Below are 16,979 nucleotides of genomic sequence, written 5' to 3' on the forward strand. Positions count from 1 at the left end.
CCTGACCTTTACTTTTTTCCAAATTTCTCACCAAGAACTCAAAAATGAGTTGCCCGGTTGGCTTCACTAAGGGATCAATCGCCATATTATTGTCCACATATATTGATGGGAAACAAAAAAATTCGGGACAGGACACTTTCCTTTGTGTCATATAAAGTGATATAAAGGGGGAGGAAACAGACTGATGAAAAATGAAAAATCTCTCAGTATGCTGGAACTGTTCCTAAGTACACACAGACCTAACACAACCTGATTTCCTGGACCAAAACTGTAAAGGAGGCACAGAGAGCAGAGAGGGTGTGATCAGACACGCGCCTTTTGCTTGGGTGGACACTTCCAGGTAAGCAGACATCGTCAGCCAATCAAGCCCTTTGCAGTTGCCACAGTAAAAAAATAAAAACAGCAAATCCAGGGCGTCCTCTCTGCCCCTCCACCACGGGCCGCCCACCCCAAAGAGCCTGCACGGCTCTGCTTTATGCAGAGCCCCAAGTGGGCGATCTGCTCACATACGAGACAGGGCAGTCTAGTGTGAGGAGTTTACCACACCCACTTCTGTGGGTAACACTTGTAGGTGCATACACACACCACCTGTACAAGGAGGCTTCTCACCTCTGCACGTCACGCCTGGGCTGGGCACGAAAGCAAAGGGGCGATGGCAGGCCACCCCCTTAGCAAGAGTCTCGCCTCACCGAGCACTCAGCAGTGCCATCTGCAAACGTGACAACACTTGCACAGCACTCTGGGCCCTGAACCATTCCCAGACAGGAGCCTCACAAAGTTTGCTGGCGCTGCTTCAGTAGTCTAAGTCCAATTACAAGTTTATCCGAAACCTGGGAAAATATCGTGGATGTGCTGGGACGGGGAGCAGCCCCAAGGGTTCCGTTTACGTGGAAACCGGTCGCTGAGGGAAGCCGCGTGCGATGCTCTTTGCAATGACAGTTCAGTCACAGATGATTCCCCTTCAACACAAGCTGGGAACGCGTCATGAATGTGCTTCAATGCATGCCAGGTTTTCCCTGATCTGAGATGACCCACCTTTGCTGTTAGACAGTCTTTCTCCTCTTGAAGGACCGTAACGTGTTTTCAGTTAGGAATAAAGAACCAGGCAGAGACAGATGCTGTCAGACCACATTTTAGCTTCATAAGGTCTATTTTATGACTCACTGCACCTTCCAAATGGCTACTTGTGATGTGCAAGAAACACTGCACACTAACAGAGAAATTCTAAACGGCTTTCAAGACCCAGCAGTACTGCTCTGGAGGAGAAACTAAAAGGTAAAGCATTGAGGAAACACTGCCACTGCCGTTTTTTCAGTCAGCCACACAACACGTGACGGGGTGCTCGCTGAAGGCCGCGGCCCCAGGCGCTGGACGTCCTGCAGGGCACGGTCCTGGTCTCAGCAAATAAGTCCACCCCGTCTTGGCGGGACGGTGGAAGGCACGGGCGGCCCGCCTGGGGCCGCGCCGCTCTCCCGACTAGGGGCACGGAGGCTTGGTGGGCGTCTTTAACCTGACGGCGGGGACTCTCATCTGGAGCTTGGGCTGCTGGTTCGGGCTGTCAGAGCTGGCCGGCACCTGGGCTGGGTTGGGAACACCGGGGGTCTGCAGCTGGGCCGCCGCCGTGGTCACAACTTGCTGCTGCATGAGCTTCTGCTGGACCACCTGTGCTGTTGCTGTCACTGCGGGGATCATTTGGACCTGCTGCCCGGCTGCTGTCGCCTGGGTGAGGGTCACAGTCTGCGGGGAAGCCTGAACCAAAACAGAAACACATCTCCTAGAAGACGCAGATCAGGTGACATGAAAAATTAGACATCCTTAGGGGTGGGGGTTAGAAACGTAACTAGCGCGAATGCTTCCGTGAAATGTAAAAACTACCTGACCTATCAAAATAGGACCTCTGGTTTCTAACCAAACAAAAACAGAAAACGAAATTATTGCTGCTTTTAGGCTACAAGTGGATGCCTCTGGGGAAATGACGACGGGCACTGGTGCTGCTGGGGTTCGGCTTCTAATACTATCTGGTTTCGTGAAATCTACATATCAGTGTGATTCTGAACAAACTAAAATTATTTTAAAGCACTGCTTTTATACAGCCACATTTTTAGCAGTAAAAAAAAAAAAAAAAAAACGGTAAGAACTGAAAGCTAGGCTCTGTTGGGAAGGTAAGTCCTGGCTGTCCCCAGTAGTATTTCTACTCTAAGACCCAAGGTCGATATGAACGGATTCTGTTTTCTTTCTTCGTTTCCCTAAAACGAAGGTGTGGTGGCTTCCGCTGGCAGGATGCACCGAAGGTTTACTGGCTGAAGGAAGGAGCCCAGAAATGAGCCCCCTCAGCACATGTGACACTGAGTCCAAACACATTTGTTCAGGTTTTTTTCCTGCTAGTCTCAGGATATCAAGTGTCTTCCCCAAAGTTAATTTTCTTTTCTGTATTATGATAATCACAAGCGGTTCTCTAGGAATTAAAATTCTATTTCCTCGGATGAAAAGCAAGAACTCTCTTCGTGGGAACCCCCGACAGCTGCGGGCGGGTCTCCAGGTCCTACCTGTTGGGAAGCAGAGGCAACCTGCTGGATGCTGGCCACAGGTGTCTGCTGCTGGACGACTTGAGGGAGTTTCGCAACCTTGGACAAAACAAAAAAGCCAAATGGAGATGCCAAATGAACGTGTGTGCAAATGAGATTTCTTGCCCTCTCTCCTTCTCAGTTTTTAATGCAAAAAAAAAAAAAAAAAAAAAAAAAGACGATGGTCAGATGACACAAAATAGCAGTTCTCAAAAGTGTGCTCACCTGGAACCCCGAGAGAACCAGTTATTTCACCTTTGCACTGAGTAACGACTGCCTTCCTAATCTGTAATCACGCGTAAGTTGAAGCTTATTATCGGTCTCACATTTCAGACAGTCACATTTTTCTTTTATAAAAATCGCTACAAGTCTATATGAGAGAGGTACCTGGAAGATGGAGTGCCTGGGCGCCACTCCACGTGTGCCCCCACTGTCAGGGGACATAGACCAACACCAAGGTTCAGCCCTAGTCCAGAGACATCTACGCCCAAACTCTGAAGTGGTTATTTCACCATTTTTCTACATTCTTCTTCATCATGATTGAGATCTTCCTCTTTATAAAACAAAACCTTCCACCCAATGGTCACTTTTTATAAACCTGCCTATCTTGCTGTCCTGCTGTAATAAGACGATTCAGGCCACTTGTGTCTACTCAGGACTTTGGGGACACCGGCTCACAGAAGCAGAAGGCGCTCCCGAGTGGGTAGCTGCTGGGGGCCATGGAAAGCCCCCTCAGGTCTCTAACTGGCGGAACAGGGATGAAAATAAGTCTTGCCCAAGATAATCCTGGAGGAAATGTGAAATTATATGATGTACTTGCAAATGACAAGTTCCCAAGTAAATATGAGTTCTCATGGAAATTAAAATGAATCAGAAGGCATTGACTAGTTTACTGTAACTTGAATCAAAAACTGTGAACCGCATTCACTGACATCAAAGGAACCCCTGAGTGAGCCTGTGCGCTTCCTCTGATGGGAGAGACGCTCGGTCAGCTACCGCAGCGCATGGGCCACAGCTCAGATCGGCAGCCACGAAAATGCTGAGATGGCATGCACAACACCAAGGGGACGTCTTAAAATGCATCGATAAGTCTGCAGGAAGTCCAGAGCTCCTAGTGCCAAAACTTAAGCAAATGGGGGACCCTGAGCCATGAGAAGGCGCTACGGCAGCTCGTGCCCGAGACCACGTGCTGCAGGGGAAGCCTTACACTGGGTTTTCATGGCCTCCCGGGTGCAGCAAAGAGACCAAGTCCAAACCCACTCTCAGGAGGAGCTAACAAGAGGGCTGCCCGATGCCCCCCCAAGCTGCGATCCTGGCACTCAAAGGGTCTGTGAGGAAGCCGCCAGCCTTAGGCCTCAGTGCTAGGCAGGGGAGGGGGAGACACAGGCTGGCAGACCAAACCCTCAAGCCACAGCAGATGTGGTCCTGATGGTACCCATGGGAGCCCAGCACAAGGAAGAACCCACCTTCAACCCAGACCTCAAAGCCTTCCCACAAACAGAGCTTCAAGGGAAACTGGCTCACAAGAAGACAATTCCTATAATGACAAAACCCCCACAGTTCCTGAAGCAAGAACAGCAGAAACAAGTAAAATCAGATGCACACGGACTTCAAATAGAGGAATTATCAGGCAGGCACAAAACAGTGTGCCGTCGTCCTGTGCAGCCTGAAAACACGTATGGGAACAAGAGACTACAAAGACCAAGCAGACTTGAGACAAAAGCAGAACTTCGAAGAATAAAATACTTATAATCACCAAAATTAAAATTCAATGGACAAGCTTAACAGCAGATGAGACCTAATGAAAGGAAAACTCAGTGAAATGGGAGACAGGTTAGAGGACATTACTCAGAACGTAGCACAGAGAGACAATGAAAGGAAAGCACAGAGACTGAAGAGACACGGAGGGCAGGGAATGGGGCAGAGGCGGCATCTAAAGAAACAGCGGCTGCTCATTTCCTAAACTGGCAAGATAGATCAATGCCCAGATTACAGACGATCAACAAATTCCAAGCTAGAGCGTCATAGCATTTATAAAACGCCAAAGACAAAGAAAAGATCTCAAAAGGAAACAGAGGGAAAAAAGACAGGTTACCATCGAAGCAGCGACCCGCTGGACAAACATCTGACTTCTCCTCAACAACAAAAGACCAGGAGCCAGGGAGTACTGTTAATGTGCTGAGAAAATAAATGTCCATCTAGAATTCCATACCAAGCAGAAGCATCCTTCAGGAAAAAGAGTGAAATACAGGCATTTTCAAACACTATGGGAAACTCCAAAGGGTATACTTCAAGCAGAAGAAAAGTAATTTTACATGAAAAGTGAAAATGAAACAGGATAGAAGGAAACTGCGTGATTGCAGCGGCACGTGAGTTGAGAGGGCCAGGGAGCAACAGTGCTGACAGACCAGTGCTCCAGAGCAGAGCAGAGATGGTGGTTTGTGCTATACTTTGGAAAGGTAAATGTGCACATGGAGATTTTAGGATAACCACTTACGAGAACAGAAAGAAAACATGTAATTATCAAACGAGTCCGAGGAGGAAAAAAACCCAGAATGACAAAAAATAAATACATAAATGGAATAAGAGAAGGTAAGTAAGGCTGGAAAGAGAAAACAGAACAAGTTGAAAACCCAAACAAAATGGAAGCTAAAGGCCGTTCCACCCAGGCCTCACCATAAAGGGAGTGAATGTGTCACAGGTAAAGGACCAAAACTGAGACGCGGGACAATGACAGTGAGGCGGCGTCCAGCGACCGTTTCTGTGACATGGGTGGAGTTCTCAGCATGAGGCACAACAGGCTGCCAGACCAAAACAGTACTTCAAGATAATGTAAAATTTTAATTTATGTGCAGCTAATAACAGAGCACCTAATATAAAAAGCAAAGGAATATAAGGAAAAACGGATAAACCCATAACCAGAATGGGAGGGGGTTTTTTTCCTCCATTTTTTTGGCTGTGCCAAGCGGCATGTGGCATCCTCAGTTCCCCGACCAGGGATGGAAGCCGCGCCCCCTGCAGTGGAAGTGCGGAGGCCCAACCACTGGAGCGCCAGGGGAGTCCCAGAATGGGAGATTTTAACTCACCCCTCTCATAACTGACAGACGAAGCCAACTAGTAGGCACAACACCCCGGATAAACCTGACCTGGAGGTGACAAAGGGACCCCACGTGGCCACAAAGCACGTCTCAGCGCACTTCACCGCAGGATCCGTGCTGGGCCGGGTGTGGCGCGTGAAGAACAGCGGAGGGTTTGGCCCAGGACAGGCTGAAGGTCAGGGAAGACAGAACTGCTGCCCCAGAGCTGCAGGAGGAGGGGCTCAGGTACCAGAGACACACACCTCCAGGGGGCCGTCCAAAGGCAGCCAGCATTAAAACCCTGGGCGGGATGAGAGCTGGCCGCAGATGCGAATCTGGACTCATGGGCACAGAGATGGGCTCAAAGCCTCGAGGCTGGAGGGACCACGAGGGGAGGGGTGCAGACAGAGGGTTTTTAAAAAGACAAAACACCACAACCAAAGGAACAAAAAGTTGTAGCAATCTAGATAAAGAAGAGAATTTTCTTACTGTGCTGAAGGGTGATTTAAAAAACCCAACCCGCAGAACGACCACGAGGAGAATGATGTGGCCGAGCTTCCTGTCTGCGCCTGTCACACTGCCTTGCGGGCATCGCCAGCAAGACGAGGCGGGAATGAGAAAGAGAAGGACGAAGGGGAAGACGCCGGCCGCCAGGACTCACAGGTGATGTGATCGACACAAGGGAAACGCAAACCAACTAGAACAGATGGAGGCTGTGGGATGCAAACGTCAACACACAGTGTCCTAGAGTCACAGAGAAGAAGAGGGAACTTAGAGCAGAGTATCAGAAAATGCCCTTACTTAGGGATAAATCTAACACACGCAGTAAGATCTTCATGGAAACAAAACCAGAAAACTGACTTAAAGGGCATTAAAGAAGATTTAAACAGCAAACGATGTATCATGTTGGTGACTCTGAAGTCAAGGCTATAGAGATGTCCACTCTCCCCCAAACTGATCTACAGAGTCAATGCAGTTCTAACAAAAACCCCATCAGTTTTGACCACAGTGTGTATACTAAATAAGCTGACTCAAAATCGATACGGAGCCGGGAAAGCAGGACGTTCCCGACAGCAGGAGGTGGATGCCGAGAATCATCATGCAGCACAGTGACGAAGAGAGGGCAGTGTGGGCTCCAGGGACCGAGACCACGGTGCTGAAGAGAAGCCCCCGAGGAACCGCACATCACGCGTGCCTGGTCACACGGTGGGCCGGGGGAGAGAAGGGACTCCTGAATGAGTAGTGTGAAAGTAACAGGGCATCGTGTTCACGTGGAAAACTTAAACTGAACCCCTATTTTTGGATCATCTCCAAAAACCAATTCCAGGAAGGTTAAAGACATAAATGTGAACAAAACAATTATCAAGTTTTTAGAAGATGATCTAGGAAACAGCACCATGACTTCTGGGAAGGATTTCTTAAGCAAAGTGCAAAAGGCACTATTCAGACACAAAAAGATTGATAAATTCCAATACACTCAAATTCAGAAGCTCTGTTCGTAAAGTGAGTGAGCAGATAAGGCACAAGCTGGGAGAAGTGTGACACACAGACCCAAAGGCAGACACCCGGGACATACAGCCCCACCAGGAAGCCCCCAAACAGGCTCGTCCCAAGGGAGGGGCCCCAACGGTCAGCAGATTCGCACCGCTGCCAGAGGAAGGCAGACGGCAGGTCGGCACGGGCCGAGGCTGAAGGACCACAGGAGCTCGGTGGGTGCGCGTGCCCACAGCCCCGCACCCCGACCCGGGCGTCACGCGTGTGCCGGGACCCAGGAGACATGCGATGCCGGGCTGGCCAGTGCCGGGCAGCCGGCGGCAGCGGAGGGACGACCACAACCCCTGGAGGAACCTCAGCAGCACAAAGGCTGCCACCACAGCAGGACCTGAGCGCAGTCCCCAGGCCACGCTGCGGGGCCCCATGACGCTCTCCATGGGGCGCTGGTTGGCGGCGTCCCCCTGCTCTACCTCCGAGCGCCCGCCGCGTCTGCTCCCAGCCCTCGGGCTCCCCGCTGCTCACCTGGATCTGGGTCTGCACCTGCTGGGTCCCAGCCAGTTTCTGGGCCTGGGAGATGGGCGTGGTGAGAAACTGGGTTTTAAGGGCAGGCTGGGTGGCGTAGGTGACCTTCTGTGGTTGGCCCTGAGCGGCAATCTGCTGTGCCGTGATCTGAGGAAAGAGAGGCCGCCCAGGGTTGGAGCAGGCAAGGCTCTGGGTCCCCTTCTCAGAGCCACCGGGCCTCCTCCGTGGGCCCCGACTGCCCCCAGACGCCCGCAGCGTGACCACCCCGGCTCCTGGCCCATCTCCTCCCCTGCCGGGCGGTCCTCTCACGGCCCAGGCTGGGCTTCATCTCCATCCTCTGCGGCACCTGGTGCCACGTCTGCTCATCATGTAAGCGAGCGAACGTGACAATACAGGAAACATGCACAGTTTCCCAAATCTAACTTGAAGAATTTGGCCCATACTCAAAACTATTTAGCAAAAAGAGAAACAAACCTGTACGCACAATCTTTACACATTTAGTCTAATTTTCAGTTTTCCCTGCCAGGAGCGTTTAAATACTATTCAGAAAGCCATGCGTGTATGTGGCCCATATACTCGGTTTACAAAGCCACAGCTATGGACAGTTTTAACGTCTCAGAAGTCTTCTTTCAAGTTATGTGAACATACCGACGGGCACTTTGGCTAAAGCCCTTCTCCTTCTCTTTCAGACGTGGGCTAAGCCTCCGTGATGACCCAGCCTGGTCTCCGTCCTGTCACAGTGCCTCCCAGCCCGCACGCCCCTCCCCGGAAGTCACTTCACGTCTCTGCGCGTCTGTCAGTTTCTGGGAAGGGGCACCAGCCGCCTGCAGAGCCCTCAGCGCGCAGGGACAGTGAGCTGGCTCGCTCCGGTTCAGAAAACAGCACAGATACAACACGAAGTTCAAGAGCCAAGACATCATCATCTGTGCGTCAGGCTTTGTGTCACCAGGAGCAGATAAGGCAGAAGCCCCGGGGAGCAGAGAGCCTTGCACTCTGTTCCCGCTCGCCAGCACAGCCCCGAACCCCCGCCTCCGAGGAGGACTCGCCTCTGGGGCCTCAATCAGCTCAGAGCTGCCTCCCAGCCTTCTGAGTCAGAGAGTCGCTGACAGCACTCCTCTCACAGTACCCTTTCCCATCTCTCCCCTCCCTCCATCCATCCGCTGATGGCGAGCACGTGTGTACACACACACACACATGCACACACACACGTACACACACACGCGCGCGCACACACACACACACGGAGATGGTCCTCAGCTGGCTCCTGTGCACCCAGATGGGTCGCACACCAGGAGCTACACCTGCTTCCCCGAGTCCTTCCGGCCCCTCCCAGTCATGCAGTTCCACAGCCTGCGTCCTTCACAGTTGCCCCCACGAGCCCGCAGTACATGGGGGCTCCCCCTCTCATGAACCGCGCCCTCCCTCCAGGGCCAGCCCCAAGGCCGTCCTCTGTGCGGCCCAAGGCCACAACCACGGGGTCTCCGGTGCGTGGAGGCCAGGCAGCCAAGCAGGGCCGGTTCAGGACCCTCTCCACCTCCGTGCATCCCACGCTTGGCAGCGGGACCCGACTCACGTAAAGAGGGGACAACCGGGAATCCTGTACCTTCTGCTGGACGGCGGCTGGGCCTGGGGCGGCTTGTGGCTGGATGGCCTTCTGCTGCTGGACGGCTTGCTGCTTGAGCTTCAGCAGCTGCTGGACGTGCACAGGCTGGGCCACCACAGTCTGCCCTGAGAACACCGATCAGGTCATTTAATCACAAGCACTGAGTAGGGACAAGGTCTCAGGGCTCACAGTGAGTTCAGCTTCAGTGATTTCTGTACAGAAAACTACACGCTGAAATGATGCTGAGCTAAATAAAGCCTCCCTTACATCTGCTTAAAATGCTTCTAGGTTCACAACAACATTTGGACAAAGGCTGGGGAAGTTAAGAAAGTGAACGGTTAAATCGAGGGACACTTCTGCTGAAATACACCGTGACACACCCGAGACGGCTGCGGGCCACAGCTACTAACTAGAAGAGGCCTGTCAGCCCCACTCAAGGCTGCACGCAGAGCGGTGGGGGGCGAGGGGTGGCATGAGGCAGGCACCTGCGGCTTTCTGCGGCTGCCCGATGGCCACACTGATCCCAGCGACGTTCATGGGCAGCGTCGTGACGCCCGGCGAGGACACCACGGCTGCGGGCACCGACACCACCGGGGGCTTGGCCAGGGCCACCTGGGCCGGCTGGGGCGTCGGCGCCTGCATCTGCCCTTGGGCCTGCAGCTGTGAAGTGGGGACCCGGGTCTAGACAGTAAAAACAATGGGAGAGTCCAGAGACATTCAGCATTGCACACATCTGCAGACATTCCCCCACCAGCGGTCAGGTGGTGAGAAACTGACACATTCACAAAGGTGCCACGTGGCGGTCAGCTAATGGAAAACAGCTCACTGTGGGCCGCCTACGTGCCCTGACCGTCGCCAGCGGACACAGGGAGCGGGGCTCGGCAGCCCCCGGACGCCGGGGCGCACTGCTGCTCGGATGCGCTCCTGTCCCACAGCGAGCGTCTCTGCCTCCTGCATCTCAGGGCCTGACAGCACCCGCTCCTGCCTCACTTCCTACGCTCGTCTCCTATCCCTCAGCGGCCACGGAAGATCAGCCCGAAATCACGGCCTCGGCCTCCCACCAAGGGCCACCCTCGGTCTCCACCTCCTGCGACTTGCTTATCACTCGGCTACCAAGCACTTTTTTCCTTAAGTTATATTTTTTAAAAGGAAAATGGAAGTAGATCCGTTTTTATACATACAAAAACTCAGACTACCTAAGAAAATACGAGGAAGTAAAAATCAGCCCTAACCCTAAGATGCCCACGTGTGAATGTGGAAATGAGACCCCGCCCACAAGGCCTTGTCCTTATCCGTGCGGCTTGCCAGGAAGGTGTGTAAAATGGGATGAATTCTAGATATCTGTAACCTGACTCTCCTCCTCTTACAACAATCCTTTTCCAAAGCTGCGTGCTATTCCATGCGTGCATGCTATACAGTCTATTTAGTCAACTCCTCAGTAATGGAGATTCAGGTCCCCCTAACACTCCTGGTACAAGTTTGTACGTTTATTACTTTGTACTTGTTCTATCATTTCTTTAGGATATAGCAGAAATAGAATCACTGGGTAAAATAAGGGGCACATTTCTTAGCTCAACTGACTACAACCTCTGCAGAGGGAGCCGGTTCCTGCGGGCAAGCCCTGCCCGAGGCGTGGGCTGCCCCAAGGCGGGCCATCGTGCGCGACTGCTACTCTGCTCGTTCGAACTGGCATTTTCTTGTGAACACAGGTAACACCAAGCTTGCTTTCACAGTTTTTATCCGCTTCTATCCCCTCTCTTACAGACTTAAAGTGGAGTGAAGCACACGGGATGCAGAGCCTGGGCCCCCAAAGCCCCAGGTCACAGCTGTGCTGTGGGTGACAAGCTGTAAGGTCTGGCTACGTTCCTGAAGGTGTCTGCCTTGGTTTCTGCACCTGCAAAACGGAGCTAGCATCACAGCACCCACTCCTGCCTCGGCACCCATCAGGTGACAGGCGGAGAGCCTACAGCAGCGCCTGACCCAGAGCAGGATCCCTAATGCTAGCCGTCGCCAGTGCCAGAAAGGGAGCCGCCCGCGCTGGGCACTGGTCTGCCTGACGTGACAGCATCTGGGCTCCAGGACACCCCCTCGACACGTGCTGAGTGTACCTGGCGTTCCCAGACACCCCTTCACCACACCATCGTCCCCTCCTTCAGAAACCTTCGATGCCTCTCCGGGCCTGCAGAGCACCGCGACCCCTGAGCCTGGCTCTGGGGCCTCCCTCGCCCCTCCACCTCCCCTCTGCTCTGACCACACGGGCCTCATGCCTGGCCCCTGCCCCAGCAGCACCGGGACACCTTCCAGGGGCCACATCTCGCCCTCCCGTTGCCCCCCCACGTAAAGCCTGCTCTCTCTCCGTGGTCGGGCTCGCTCCCCACCCCACCCCCAGTCTCTCAGGCCACCATAAGCTCTGCGACACCGACATTCTGGAAAGCGTGACTGTGTAAATGTCTCCCACGTGCTGTTTCGCCCTCTCCGAGGAGAACTTAAGTTCCTGGGGGAACGACCGTGCCTTTACTTGTCACTCCGCCATAATACCTGCAAGGGCCTGAGCGAGCAACAACGGTTCAGTTAAAACGTAAGAAGACGCTGCTCTGGAAAAACAAGCGTATCGACCGGAACTTACGAGCCGGGCCACCTGGAGGTTGGCCACGGTGGTGCCCGTGAGCAGGGCGCCGGGCCTCGGGGCCGTGACCGTGGTGAGCTGGGGGCTCTGCTGCTGCGTGGGCTGCGGGGGCTGCACCTGCACTTGTGCCGTTGGCTGCGGGGGCCCCGGCGGGGCCTGTGCTGGGGGCGCCTGCTGGGGCAGCTGCAGTTTCTGCTTCTGCATTTTGATCAGGTGTTCCTAAAACCCAGATAAAGTAATCTTTTCATCAACGTCAACCGTATTCCATTTCGTATATATCTTGGTTTTAAGTTACTGTTCTACTACCCGTTCGATGTCGAAGTAAACAGTTGCTGATGTGCAGTATGCAAACCATCCTCCAGGCCTTGCCAACATTTTTTAAATGTTCCCTTACCACTGATGAAAACTAGCAACAGTGATTCTCACAGATTAGCAAATGCATAGCAAAATTTCTGGGTTCTTATCGCTTACAAGCAAGGCGATTCAAATCTGCGATATCACCAAAAATTCTTTAAGTCTTAAAATCATAGTCCCTCTTGAAATTTTAAAATGTACTATAAAATAAGCATTAGCTCTAAATTTTGTACTCCAACTGTCTCCAAATGAAAGTTTAATTGGTAAATAAACCCATGTCTCTAAAAGAAGTCAAAATATCAAGATAAAGATAGCTCAGGAAATATTTTAGGGGATAAAAATGTTTTAAGGAAATTTCTATTGAATTATTCACGACCGTCCGATCTCGTTCAAGGTGCTGAAAAAGAAAAGGACTTTGCCACTGGTTTAGGAGAGGGAAGGGAAGGGAGTAACAGAACCAGGCAAGCGAGCCGGTGCGTGGGGCTCTGAGCAGCTGCAAGAGGGGAGCAGGGGCAACTGAAGGCCCCGCTGCCTTAGAGCGCCAGGAGCGGGGGGGCGGGAAGTGAAGGCCGTGGGGCGGGAGCGGAGGAGACCAGCTCTGACAGCTCGCCTCTGCCGGGCGGGGCGACCCTAACTCAGCGCTGTCTGCTGGCCGCCAGCTTTCGCAGCGACGGACACGTTCTGGAGCTGGGCTGTCGAATGTGGTAGGCACAGCCACGTGTGGCCTTGCGCCCTTGAGCTGTAGCTGGTGTGATGGAGGACGGAACGCCTCGTTTCCCTGGTGCGCATTCGGGTGCCTCCGGGACGAAGAAGACTCGGCCGGTGCTCGCGCATCCTCACCGCCCTCCAGCACCCTCGCCCCCTCTGTCACCCGCAAGGGGCAGGCCCGAGGTCAGGTACTTACTGTGGCAGGCCCGACAGCGAGCTGGAATTCTGAAGTACCATCTTGCTTTTATTACACGTTTTTCTGGTTACTTTCTATGTTGAGTATTAATGCTTTTCCATTTGTGGCAGGAATATAGTATTTCCTTTTAAAATGAATGTGTTTACTCATGTAACAGCACAGGTCGTACACAGATTGGCAAAATTCAGGAACATCAGCACTCAAATGAGAGAAACAATACTGCAAGTGAACTATTCCTCAAGAAACCAAGTCTTCACCACCTCATCTCTTAAAACTGTTGAGGAATACTTTTCACTGACATTTTCTCAGGTTGGGAAAAGGGTCCCTGGAGCCTGAGAACAGAGCACAAGCAAGCGAGTGGGAAGATGAATCCGGAAACGGGGATTAAGGCCTCAGAGAGCTGTGAACAAGCTGGTCGCGTGATCATGGAAGCGGCCCTGTGTGCAAAGTGATTTCTAAAGACAACACAAACACACTTCCCACATAAAGACGATGGCAGATTGTGCAAAACACACTCTGAATCACATGACACACCAAGGCATCATCACACAGTGTGTGCGTTCGGTTTTCTAGAGGACGCTCACCGGTGTCAACTTGCCCACCGCCTTGATCTGCGTCGGCGCCTGGGCCTGGCCCTGGATCTGCGGGACCTGCACCTGAGAGGCCTGCTGCTGCTGCTGCTGCTGCCGCAGGAGCTGGAAGTGCGCGGGCGTGATGGTTTTCCCCGGAAGCTGGACCCCTGTGGCTGAAGAGGTTGTCTGGTGAGACTGCGGCCCCGCACACGTGTGCAAGCCTAAGCCCTAAGGGGCCTGAAGAGCGGGGCAGGCCACACAGGAAACCAACCCTGCCTTTACCTTGGGACACTTGAGTCACCAAAGATCGGGTCGGGGTCTGCACCGGGGTCAGGCTGGTAGTGACCACAGCTGAGGCTGTCACCGAGGTGACCGCTCGAACACCCTGAGTCGGTGCCAGGGACACCATGTCGGACGTGGCCGTGGCTGGGGACCCAACTGCTCGAGGCTGGGTGTGGACCACCTGGGCAGGAGCAGAGCCTCCCGAGGTCTGGAAGAGGCGAAGAGAAGAAAACTGTCAGGCTGCTGCGCAACATTCAAGAGAAAAGGGCACCAAACTCTAAATCCTAGAAAACGAAGCACATTCCAGATTCTGGCCTTTTGACAGAGTGCTGAGAGACTGTTTCCCTTGTGAACTCAAAGCCTGTGCCTAGGGCTAGCGTGGATGGGTCGCCCGCAGAAGGGAAGATCACGACGCTGCCGCCCCCAGTCTAAAACACTGCCCGTCCCCGTCCCGCTGTCCTCGCTCAAAAGACCTCTTGGTCCCAGAAACCATCTAGATGCCCGTGTTTATCCCCCGGAAACATACAGGCCCCTAACCCCCCAGGGCCATCCCCAGCCAGGTGCGGAGGCTGCAGCCCTGGACCCACGCGGCGTCTCAACTTGGCCTCGCTGTGTCCTCGTCCCTTGGCGCCACGGCTGCCGCAGCCCCTCAGCGGACTGGGCCCAGCTCCACCGAGTCCGCCTCTGAAAGCACCCTGAAACGTGACGCTGGCCCCTGCTGGCCCCCTTGGTGCAGATGGTCATTATGTTTTCCCGTTTAGTTTGCTTGTCCCTAATCTTACATTTCATTACCTACATATTCGAATCCAAATCCAATACCTTATTCTGTGCTTTCTATTCAACTTGCCTGCTCCGTATTCCTTTTAATCACCTCTCTTGCCTTCCTGCAGGTTACTTTCTTCTCATCCCACTTTCCCCTCCCAAAGTTTGGAAGTTATACTCTATTCTTATTCTTTTGGTGGCTTGTCTAAAAATTATATCAAGACTTAACAAAAGCCTAATCCATCATTTCACAATTTTCCTGAACAATAAAGGGATTCTGGAATGTTTCAACATCCTTAGCCCTGCTCACGTCATTGTATCGTGTGTTATGTCTGCCTTTGTTGACCCTACAGTAAGTTACTGTTGTTTGTAAAGTCCGTTTTCACCTCAATTAGTTCATTTAGTCGAGATCTATAGGGAATTCTCTTAGGTTTTGTTTGAAAATGTTTTTTCTTCAAGGTATTTTCAGGGCTGGCAGTTATATTCTCTGACTACAATGAAGATGTCATTCCATTCCAGGAGCTAGTTCCTGGCTTCATTACTACTGCTGAGACGTAAGCAGCTGTACCTCTGAAGGCAACCTGACTTTTTCAGGCTGCTCTGAAGACCTCCTTGTCGCTGGCATTATGTAAGCGTGGAGTCCCTTTCATCATCCCTGACCGGGATTAGCTGAGCTTTGGTGTATATGGATCAGTGTCATCAATCAGTTCTGGGAAACTCTTACATCTTCACGTACTATCTCTGCTCAACTTCCTCTCTGTCTGGAACTCTGATTAACCTCTGATTACATCCTCTCACTCAGTCTTCCATGGCTTTAAATTCTCTTCCATACTTCCATCTGCTGTCTCCCTGTGCTGCATTCGGGATAACTTCTTCTGATTTACCTTCCAGTTCACTAACTCTCTCTTCAGCTGTGTAGAAAGTGATATTAAGCCTGATTATAAGATATTTGTTTTTCAATGCTGGTAACCATACTTTTCATTTCTTAAAGTTCTCTATATTCTTTTAAGTATAGTTTCCTGGTTTTTACAGACATTTGCAAGCTTCTCTTTTACTTCTTTAAAATAGAAAGTATAATCGTTTTGTAATCTATGCCTGATAACCCCACCATCTCAAGTCTTTAAGGATCTGCCCCGTGTCTGTTGTTTCTGTTGGTTCTCACTCATGGTGCCCTCTTTCCGTGTGTGTTTGGTTATCTTCTATTATATGCGGCTCATTATACTTGAAAAGCATTGTGGACATTCTAAGAAGTCCAGGATGAAGGTACATTCCTCCAGAAAATCTGCATTTGATTCTGGCCACTTACCCAGGAACACTGCTCATTCAGGTCTATGGCACATGATTTGAGGGGCTTTGGGAGCCCTTTTGGGGAGCCATCAACGTGAGCTGCAAACTGACAGCTGACTTGGGGCTAGAGCTCCACAGGAAGAGCCCCCGCCCCACCCTCTGCTCAGCATGATGGATTTTACTTCTGGTTCACCCTGCCTTAAGGGCTTAGCCACTTGGGGGCCTGTCTCAAGGCATCAATGCCTCCTTTTAGACTCTCCACCTGGGTGAGTTGAGCCTTGGGCTTGAACGGGGGGTCCCCCTGTCTGAGAAGGTGAAGTGTACTCCAAGGCGGACACAAGGGCACCCTGTGTATCTCTCTGGGTTGCCTCTTCCCTTAGATTTTGGCCTAATAATTATTTACTCTTTTGTCAGCTCCTTGAAATTTTGAAGAGGATATTTAAAAATTTTATCCAATAATTTCAGTTCTTTTCATTAGGAGAGTGGTATAAATATCTTAACTCACCTTATCACCAGAAACAGAAGTCCTTTCCCGCACGACTGAAATAGCTTTCTCTCTAACCTTTTCTGCAATAATCTACTCTACACATAAAACATCACATGAATTTCCCTAAAACACACCTCTGCTTAAAGATTCTCAAGGGCTCCCCATCGCCTGGTGAATGAAATCCACATTCTTCAGCCTGAAATCCAAACACCATGACAGCCTAGGCTCACTGTCGCCCAAGACCAAGCACGCACAGCCGCTCAAGAGCCTCTGAGAGGTTGTGGGAACCACCACGTCTCTGCTGATGCATCTTGTGCTCCGTCCAAACAGAACCGCTTGCTGTGCCCAGTATACACCATTCACATTCCCACCACTGAAACTTTGCTTGTACGACTTGCCCTGCCTTCCAAAGAGCCGTTTCTGTGGATGACATCCCCCTATTCTG

At 51.9% G+C, this 16,979-nt stretch overlaps 1 protein-coding gene across 1 annotated transcript in view; it reads right to left on the reverse strand.

The window, feature by feature from the left end:
- Positions 1-1,165: 1,165 nt before the first annotated feature.
- EP400 (E1A binding protein p400) overlaps positions 1,166-16,979 on the reverse strand; it is a gene marked incomplete at its 5' end in the record, with an annotated part of 91,902 nt that continues 76,088 nt past the window's right edge. Inside the window, 8 exons of the mRNA XM_079717586.1 lie at positions 1,166-1,749; positions 2,547-2,624; positions 7,658-7,804; positions 9,261-9,385; positions 9,746-9,941; positions 11,887-12,105; positions 13,729-13,889; positions 13,999-14,206. Coding sequence (XP_079573712.1) covers positions 1,477-1,749; positions 2,547-2,624; positions 7,658-7,804; positions 9,261-9,385; positions 9,746-9,941; positions 11,887-12,105; positions 13,729-13,889; positions 13,999-14,206 — 1,407 coding nt within the window. The 3' untranslated portion in view covers positions 1,166-1,476. The remainder of the gene's footprint in view (positions 1,750-2,546; positions 2,625-7,657; positions 7,805-9,260; positions 9,386-9,745; positions 9,942-11,886; positions 12,106-13,728; positions 13,890-13,998; positions 14,207-16,979) is intronic.

Source organism: Hyperoodon ampullatus, assembly GCF_949752795.1.
Source record: "Hyperoodon ampullatus genome assembly, chromosome: 13".
In the NCBI taxonomy this organism is placed as follows: Eukaryota; Metazoa; Chordata; class Mammalia; order Artiodactyla; family Ziphiidae; genus Hyperoodon; species Hyperoodon ampullatus.